This window comes from Nanorana parkeri, unplaced genomic scaffold (genome assembly GCF_000935625.1).
Source record: "Nanorana parkeri isolate BGI_ZX_2015 unplaced genomic scaffold, ASM93562v1 scaffold42, whole genome shotgun sequence".
Taxonomy (NCBI): domain Eukaryota; kingdom Metazoa; phylum Chordata; class Amphibia; order Anura; family Dicroglossidae; genus Nanorana; species Nanorana parkeri.
The window spans coordinates 1,551,627-1,561,106 of NW_017306310.1; the positions used below are offsets into that span (position 1 = coordinate 1,551,627).

The 9,480-nt window shown below is 42.5% G+C and overlaps 1 protein-coding gene across 1 annotated transcript in view; it reads left to right on the plus strand.

Annotated features, from left to right (window-relative positions):
• Nucleotides 1-9,480, plus strand: part of LOC108799806 (gonadotropin-releasing hormone II receptor-like) — a 27,673-nt gene that overhangs the window by 4,042 nt on the left and 14,151 nt on the right. Inside the window, exon 2 of the mRNA XM_018571730.1 lies at nucleotides 7,809-8,353. Within this exon, the coding sequence (XP_018427232.1) occupies nucleotides 7,811-8,353 (543 nt within the window). The 5' untranslated portion in view covers nucleotides 7,809-7,810. The remainder of the gene's footprint in view (nucleotides 1-7,808; nucleotides 8,354-9,480) is intronic.

The window sequence follows — 9,480 nt, forward strand, 5'->3', positions numbered from 1 at the left end:
GGGGGGAGAAGGGGGATGGGGGTGGTCGGGTTAGGTGGGTCACTGCTTGGCTATGATGTAATGCTGTAAAAAAATAATAATGACACCTGAGCATGTTCCCCTGGTGTCATTATTATTATTATTATTATGTCCCCCTGGTGTCATTATTATTATTATTATGTCCCCCAGTGTCATTATTATTATTATGTTCCCCTGGTGTCATTATTATTATGTCCCCCTGGTGTCATTATTATTACTATTATGTCTCCCTGGTGTCCTTATTATTACTATTATGTCCCCCCAGTGTCATTATTATTATTATGTCCCCCCCCGGTGTCATTATTATTATTATGTCCCCCTGGTGTCATTATTATTATTATGTCCCCCCGGTGTCATTATTATTATTATGTCCCCCCAGTGTCAATAATAATGACACTGGGGGGGACATAATAATGATGACACTGGGGGGACATAATAATAATATTGACACTGGGGGGACATAATAATAATAAAAATGAAACCAGGGGGACATAATAATAATGACACCAGGGGGACATAATTATAATATGTCCCCCCAGTGTCATTATTATTATGTCCCCCAGTGTCATTATTATTATGTCTCCTGGTGTCATGATTGCTATCTCTGTCGCCTGGTGTCATTATTGTTATGTCCGTCCCCGTTGTCATTATTGTTATGTCCATCCCCTGGTGTCATTATTGTTATGTCCGTCCCCCGGTGTCATTCTTGCTATGTCCGTCCCCTGGTGTCATTATGGTGATGACATGTGTGTCTCCCCCCGTCCCCGAGTGTCGCCTGGTGTCATTATGGTGATGACTAAGGACAGAACCGGATTTACCCTGCCTGCTGGCCCGAGGCCAGGTTCCGCAATGCGGAATACTCGTACTCGCCCAAATGCTCCGATATCTTTCCCGATACCAGAACTTATAGTCAGACGGAGATTTCCTCTGACTAGCAGTGCCGCGAGGGAACATGGAGCCGGGAAGCTGGCTCGATGCTGATTGGCTGGGAAGCTGACTTCCCAAGCCAATCAGTGTCGAGCCGGGCAAACAAATCTGATAATATGGCGACACGACCCCCACCCTGCAGATAAATCATTCCCCTCACATAGATCCTTAGCAGCCGTCATTAACGTACCAGTCCCTCGGCCAGCCACCGCTCTCCAAGCTCTCCCGGATCTGCCCACGTCTCCTGTGTGCACAGCGCCCACGTGATCAGTCCTCAGCCTGCTACTGCGCATGCACAGGATTTCTGATTGAGAGCGCTGGGCAGTCTGTGCATGCGCAGTAGCAGGCTGAGGGCCGATCACGTGGGCGATGTACACACAGGAGATGTGGGCAGATCCCGGAGAGCGGTGTCTGCCAAGCTGGCCGAGGGACTTGTATGGTAATGACTACTACTGAGGATCTATATGAGGGGAATGAGATGCCTGCAGGGTGGGGGTCGTGTCACCATATTGTCAGATCTGTTTGGCCGGCTTCCCGGCCAATCAGCATCGAGCCGGCCAATCAGCATCGAGCCGGCCAAACAGAATGGAGTCGGCTTCCCGGGCAATCAAGAAGCCGGGCAGTGGGTAATGACACGCTGCCTGGTTCCCTGATTGCCTGGGAAGCCGGCTCTATGCTACCAGAAGTACCGGTATCAGCAAGTACCGAAATATAAATATCGGTACTCGATACCGAAAAACCGGTATCGGTGCATCCGTAGTGATGACTATTATTAATATTTTAAAATAATAATAATAATGACACCAGGGGACATAATAATAATGACACCAGGAGGCATAACAATAATGACCCTGGGGGGACATAATAATAATGACACTGGGGGGACATAATAATAATGACACCGGGGGGACATAACAATAATGACACCGGGGGGACAAATAAAATAATGACATCGGGGGACATATAAAATAATGACATCGGGGGACATATAAAATAATGACACTGGGGGACATAATAATAATGACACTGGGGGGACATAATAATAATGACACCGGGGGACATGTAAAATAATGACTCCAGGGGACATAATAATAATGACACCAGTGGACATAATAATGACACCAGGGGGACATAATAATAATGACACCAGGGGACATGCTCAGGTGTCATTATTATTATTGTTGCTATTCTATGCAGTGGAAGTGGTAGGTGGCAAATTATCCACACATTTACCATGAAAGTAGAATTAGGGGGAGAGTGAAATGCGCTCTTCCCCCTAGTTACTGAAGCTGCCACAGGTTGGCTCTCTTGATCGAGAACTGAGTGATCACATACCGCTGATCACGCAGTTCCCGCACTCACTCTCTTTGCAGAGAGCGGTGACTGTCAGTCACGGCTCCTCGCAGAAATACCCCCCCTCCCCTCTCTGATCCTCCAACGCTGACTGGAGGGATGGATGGGGCGGACACAACCTCTAGAGAGGTAGAGTCAGCTGTCAATCAGGTGGTGGGGTGGATCTGGACAATATTTTTTGGATCCATCCCAGCTGCAGCGTGGCTCTGCTCTGTCAGCATATAGCGGGCAATAGTGCATGGGGGGGCGTGGTGGGGGCCCAAGAAAATGTTTGCCCGGGGTCCAATCAATATTAAAGACGGCCCTGTCTCTGACACAATTTAAAACACCTGTGTGAGATTGAAGCATTCATCCCTAAGAGGACAGTGACCCAGTAAACAGGTTCAGCTTGACTGCCTCAGAACAAATATGCAAAACAACAGGGAATGGCTGCATCTATCGGAGACTTCTCACACAGGTGTTTTTCCTTTACCAGAGATTCCATTAACTCAGGAGTTAAATATTAAAAATGCATTCAAGTACCTTAACTATTAACATAAAAGTATCTTATTTGTGTATCACTCGGCTGTAGATCCTCAAATCATCTCTGAATTCATGCTGACACTGTCCTTCCTTCTGGAGGAAGGTTATTTTTGTTCTCCATCTTGGAAACAGCATATACTTGTATTACTGAATGTCATTTGTCTTTTGAGCTGTAGATGGCGCTGTAGTGCAATGTTAGTCTCTAAGTGCATGCTTATCTATGATACACAGAAAGTTGTATTCTCAGTTTCAGTTCTCAGTTTCATACATGTAATGTTCTTCTAAGCAAGTAAAACTTAACTCAGCATTCCTCAAGATCTCAGTGCTTCATCTAAACACATAACCAACACCCCATGGTCCCTGTGCTGTTACACAGTTGTATAAATACGACTATTCATAGTCATAGTTAGCATTCATATTAATGTTAAATGAAAATTCATATAGTTTATTTTCTTTATGCCATTTGCTCATAGGTATACTATAGCTGATTATTATACTGACATCTTGTGGTCATTTTGGGTTATTGCACCATGTTTTTCTGTGTTCCCTCCCATCTATGATGTATTTCCCCTTTCTTCATGAGACCAGTCGTTTTCTAGTGTCATGGCTGTCAGTAACATGACCACATGTTAATCTGTATTGCATGCTTGGAAACATTACCATCTCTGACTTTCAAATACTGTCTATTCATTCATCTGATGTATCCTGTTGTCTGCTGTAACTAACCTGCTGCAAGCAGTAAAGCAATCTTGGATGAAAAGGTATTTGGTGAGTTCAGCTATCTGATAAAGATTGTCCGCAGTGATTATATCTGCTTATACAGGCCAGGCATAGAAGTCTCAGCAAGGGATAAATCACTAATACAACAATTGGAGTCAGAATAGTCCCTGTGTGTGTTGTAAAGTAGTCACCACTCCCAGCTCGCTCCTGTGATGGACTACAACCTCATGTTTAGTTTAATAATTTGTATTGAGATTGTAGTCCATCACAGGAGTGAGCTTGGAGTGGTGATTACTTTACAACATACACAGGGACCATGGGGAACAAAAGTAGCCACCCTGCAGAAGGAAGGACACCAATTCAGAGATGATTTGAGGATGTACAGCTGAGTGATACACAAATAAAGCCACATTTCTGTTAGTAGTTAAGGTACTTGAATGCATTTGTAAGATTTAATCCCTGAGTTTGGTGTCACTTTAAATGACAAAGTGACAAAGAGAGTGAAGGATCAGCCGAAGATACGGTTCCTTCATGAATAACCCCCTAAATGTATTCCTTTACCCGAAAAGAGGACTAAAGCCAAAACAAAAGGTTTGACTTTAGTTCTCCTTTAATTCTGTAAGTTCTGTGTTAAAATAGATATATATATATATTTTTTTTTTGGATTTTTTTTTTTACATTATGTTAGGAAACATTTATTATTACCCATTTTTTTTGGTAAAATATCAAAGATCCGGTCACGTCGGGTAAATAGACACTAAACATGTCAAGCTTTAAAATTGCGCGCACCCGCGAAATCGCAGAAAACTACCATACCTAAAATTGGACATAGGCGACACTTTAAAAGCTTTTACCGCTCATCAGTTTAGTGTTATCAGTGATTGATGGCCCTAGACTTATTGCTCTCACTGCGACGTTCGCGGCGATATGTAACATGTGCGGTGTAATGGGCGCAATCGTCTTTTTTGCACGTATGCGCCCCCGACGCATGTTTGCATGAGTGTATGTATGGGTGGGGACTTTAACATTTTTTTTGTTTTTTTATTCTTTTTTATGTGTAACTTTAAATTTGGGGGGGGACTTACATTTTTTAAAAATGTTTTTTCCACTAAACTTTATTGCTATCACATACGGGGGCTAATAACATCAACCAACTTAATACAGTAAACTCTCAGCTATCTGACATTCAACTAACTAGAACTCTCATCTAACCAGAACAAAAAAAATCCCCTGCTTACTCACTGTTCTTCTGATCTGCAGCCTTTAATATCCTGGAAACGTGCCTAATTGTCTTAATTGTTTTAAGTGTGTCTATTTACTTTTGATTACTGCATTTCAATATTAATATGAAGTCAATACAGAATTTATGGTATGGTATACTATGGGGTATGGCCTTAGTTAGACTTATTTTTAATGGTAACTCTCAAGCAACTACATTTATCCGGAATCTACCAGATCGTGTGGATGCCGGATAAAGGGGAGTTTATTGTAAATTCATTCTGTATGTTTTGGCTAGATTGTAGTTCTACAAGCAGTAATTTCAGCTGTAGCTGTATAAAGATATAGTGCACATCTGTGGCACACCTGATATGTTCTGGCACAGCAAGCGCTTGGTGTATGAAGATTTCATTTAAAATTATGAACTCAAATGAAAAATGCACTAATCATTTACAATGTATATGAGGAAAAAAGAATACACTGAAGTTAAGTTAATTTGTATTCAATAAAAACATCTAATAATGTAGTAATGTGCAGGAGGACTTCCTATTTCTTTTAAATTCTCCTAGAGAAGATTGGATGTTTGACATTAAGCACTGCGCCTCACTTCACAGACCACTTTACTGCATACATCTACCTGGGAATTTTCGAAACAGGTTGGCGCTGAAACTGTGCATTTGAGTGTGATGGGTAGGGATAAGTGGAGTGGTTTTGCCTAACCTGATTTTGCAGCGATTTTAGCAACATTTTGTAGAAATATGCCTTACATTTCAGCATGCGGACTGCTTAGGTGAAATGTGCCTGAGAGGAAATAAAATCACATGGCATTGTTTTCTTACAAAGCCATGTGATTACCAGTTCAGCAATGGCATGGTGGTCTTGGGCTAACACAAACCCAAATCCCAACGCTAACCATTTGTTTACAAACAAAGCAAAACAAATATAGGGGAACCCATTAGGCGGCATATTGTTGCATGCTACTGCCTTCCCATGTCAGCGGCCCTGGAGCTCTCCCCACTCCTAGTAATCAGCAGTTTACAAAGAAGGACTATCAGCAAGCTTCCTGCATGAAGAAACAGGCAGGCCACACAGTTAGCACTTTAGGGAAGTGGAAGGCAACATGCATAAAAAAGTCACAAGTTACATTGTTTCAGTTCCTTTCTTATACAGTACATTATTGGAACCTTAATGGCATGTGATAGATGCAGTATTGGCATTCCAAACAGAAAAAAAGGGCAAAGGATAAAACCAGCTAACCATAAACACATCCACATGTGCAGTGTTTTAGATTATTACATATGGCTGTGCTTTCAGCTTTAGCTGGAAGTATGTAGCAGCTCTGGCCACTCTACTCCTTCACCAACCCCATGGCTGCTCTGCCAACTCCACTTGCCGCAATGACAGTGGTTCCTCATGCAGACTGGGGATTGGCTTTCAAAGAGAAAGCTCAGCCTTGCACATTACATGGCACAATGGCTCTGCCAATATATTTGCAGGATTTAGCTGTAACTGAGCAAAGGAGCAGCAAAGCTTTTCTTGGTCCACTTTGGGGTTTTGAATGTCAGTGCCAGTTTCAATGCAGATCTTTGTCTGATGGATGTAGCAGTGGCATTAGGGGTCTAATAGAGGGGCCATACTGCCCCTTGAATAATCACAGCACTCCTCTCTGCCACATATTGCCCACTGCCATACCCTCTGCACTCCCCTCCTGTACATACTGTCCACCGTCATACCCTCCACAGTTCTCTCCTGCAGATATTAGCACACAATGTCATGCTTTCCGCACTTCCCTCCAGTACATACTGTCCACTGTCATACCCTCCATAGTTCTCTCCAGCGCACACAGCCTGCTCCACACTTCTCTTCTGCCCATGCTGCCCACTAAAACTCTTCTTCATCATTGTTTGTAATATCCTTAACCTCCTTCATGCCATTACAATCCACCCTGGTTATTTTTGGTTCTTCAGTACTGATGACCAAGTCCCAAAAGGAAATCCAACTCCCCATCACATGCGAACAAGCCAGTGTGCAGCAGGTGTCAAGGCAAATCACTATGCCTAGTGTGACCCAATTCTGTCATATGTCTGTCTTTTCTACTCCTATATACAAGGAACATTCCCAAATTGGGCACTGGCCATTAACATCACCAAATGTGATCACTGCCTGAATGTTACCACACACTAGCCACTATAGTACAGCTCAAATGGCAGCTGTGATGAAAGAGTGTGGTGTTGTTTCTGCTTCTGCTTGAGTGTTACTAGATGTCGATCAGAAGTCGGAGTTGGGTGCAATCCAGCTGTCATTTGAAGAATATTAGAGTGCAGTGAACAAGGAAAGAGGGTTGGGCACCCAGTAGCCACATAGAAAAACAAGCTGCAAACGAGAGAAAAAAAAAAATATATATATTTACATATATAGCACACCAGCTGTTAAAGAGGTGTGACCACATGGTAACTCTTCTGAAAATTATGAATTGACCCTCTGCACACTGCTGTACACCCCTGTATTGTAAGGGTGTGGAGAAGTGTGCAGAAGGTTAATTCAGAAGTTTCAGATATCCGCGGATATAACCACTTGTCCACAAACTTGTTATTCTGTACAGAGATAGATTAATAGCAAAAAACAAATAGAGATATCAGAATGTAGCAGGGCAGGCAACATCCAGGAGCACAAACATGAGTAAGAAAAAGGGTACAATACAATGTGTTATACTAAGATGGAGTAAAAGCCAATAAAAATGTATTTGGTTTGATAATGCTTTCAGATTCAGTCATTGCTATTCATACAACTGTTCTTGATACATGTGGTGTCACAGCAAGATATGTTGCTGCATTCAGGGTACAGCCTTTGCTGCAATTCTGGAAAAGAAATGGTGCAAATGTTTGAACCTGCCTTTACCTTGTAAAATGTAATCTCCAGTCTGCAGCATCCAGTTGAAGAAACACCCAATATATAGAAATAATGATGTATGTTTTATATTTATTCCTCAATGTATAGAATTAAACAAATGCATTGAATCTTTAAGAAAAATGTTTTTTTCTTTTTAATAGAAATGAATGTCTCTAAGGAAGTTGGCATCAAAGGCTGCAGCAATACACAGTGGCCCAGCAGCTCATGTGACTTGGATGTAAATGTTACTTCAGCAAATGGAACTCATACCCATTTTCAGCTACCCACCTTCTCTCCAGCAGCCAAGGCGCGAGTGATCATTACATTTGTCATTTTCACACTGTCAGCCTTCTGCAACTTGGCTGCTCTTTGGGCAGCTGCTCGGACAAGCAGAAAAAAAAGATCACATGTCCGAATCTTAATCCTAAATCTCACCACAGCTGACTTGCTTGTAACATTCATTGTGATGCCATTGGATGCTATTTGGAACATCACAGTGCAATGGCAGGCTGGCGACATAGCCTGTAGAATACTTATGTTCCTAAAGCTTCTGTCTATGTATTCATGTGCATTTGTCACTGTGGTAATCAGTGTGGACCGGCAGTCTGCCATCCTCAACCCACTGGCCATTAACGATGCCAAGAAGAAAAACAAGATAATGTTGTCAGTCGCATGGTTGATGAGTGTCGTGCTCTCACTCCCACAGGTATACACACTTTTCAGCTAAATTTACTTCAAAACACATCAACAAGGTGATGGGTATCAGTACACAATCAGTATATTTGTAGCAATACCTAACTTTTTATTGACTTCCATTTAGAGAGTGGAACTATGCAGATTGTGGTAAAGTTGGCCAAAAGTTACACTAAGACCTTCACACACATCATATCTAGGGATGAGGATTTGGTTCGCAGCCACCGTAGGTGCAAGGTAATCCTAAGGATTCGAGATTCATGTTTTAGAACAGTGTGTATCTAAACCTCCTTGCATTCACTGCACCCCCTATCCTAATAGATAAAATAAAAATAAGGCATACACTAGTTAGGCCTATTATCTTAAAGCTATTGAAAGGAATTGTATATTTATACTTTAATCCTTGAAGCCACATGAAAAACCCTCTCCCTGATTTACGGTATTTAAAAAATAAAGTTCTGCATCGGTATATGTTCCCCACGGCAGTGCCCAGCTTATGGTATAAAATAACAATAAAGTAAACAAAAAGTGAAACAAAAATACAAAGAACACTAAATAAAATAAACTACCCTAAATACAACCTCCTGAAAAAATGCACCCTCTAAGTAAAGCAAAAAAAGAGTGGATTTCTTTAAGCAAAGTACATTACGGGGGCTTAGAGATCTCCCACTTCCTCAGGGCTCATATATTATATGTGGTAAAGAGAACTCAGAAATGGCAGCCACCAAGTTTAAATATTTGCTTGGTGAACAACGGAAAATACTCAGATCATTATAACAGTGTTTTGGACTCTTAGACCTTTGGTTGGGTGCTCTCTTTAGACTTTATACACTTGGATCATAAACTCTGAGTCACCTTTTTAAGAGGTACCCCATTTTCTTGAGTGCGGCCTCACCAGAGCCACTGGGTCCTGTATGCAGGCCCGTTGTCCCGAGAAGGGCACCAAGGCCCGGCCTCGGGGCGGCACGTAGCAGAGGGGCAGCAGCGCCGTGGAGTCCCCCGGCGCCCGGAACTACATGTGTAAGTGGGGAATCCGGCCGTTCGTTTACAAGTGATTGCGGCGATGTCGCCGCGATCACTTGTAATATGTGTGCAGTCCCCTCCCCCGCACCTACCTCTCTCCCCTGGTTTTCGGGACTC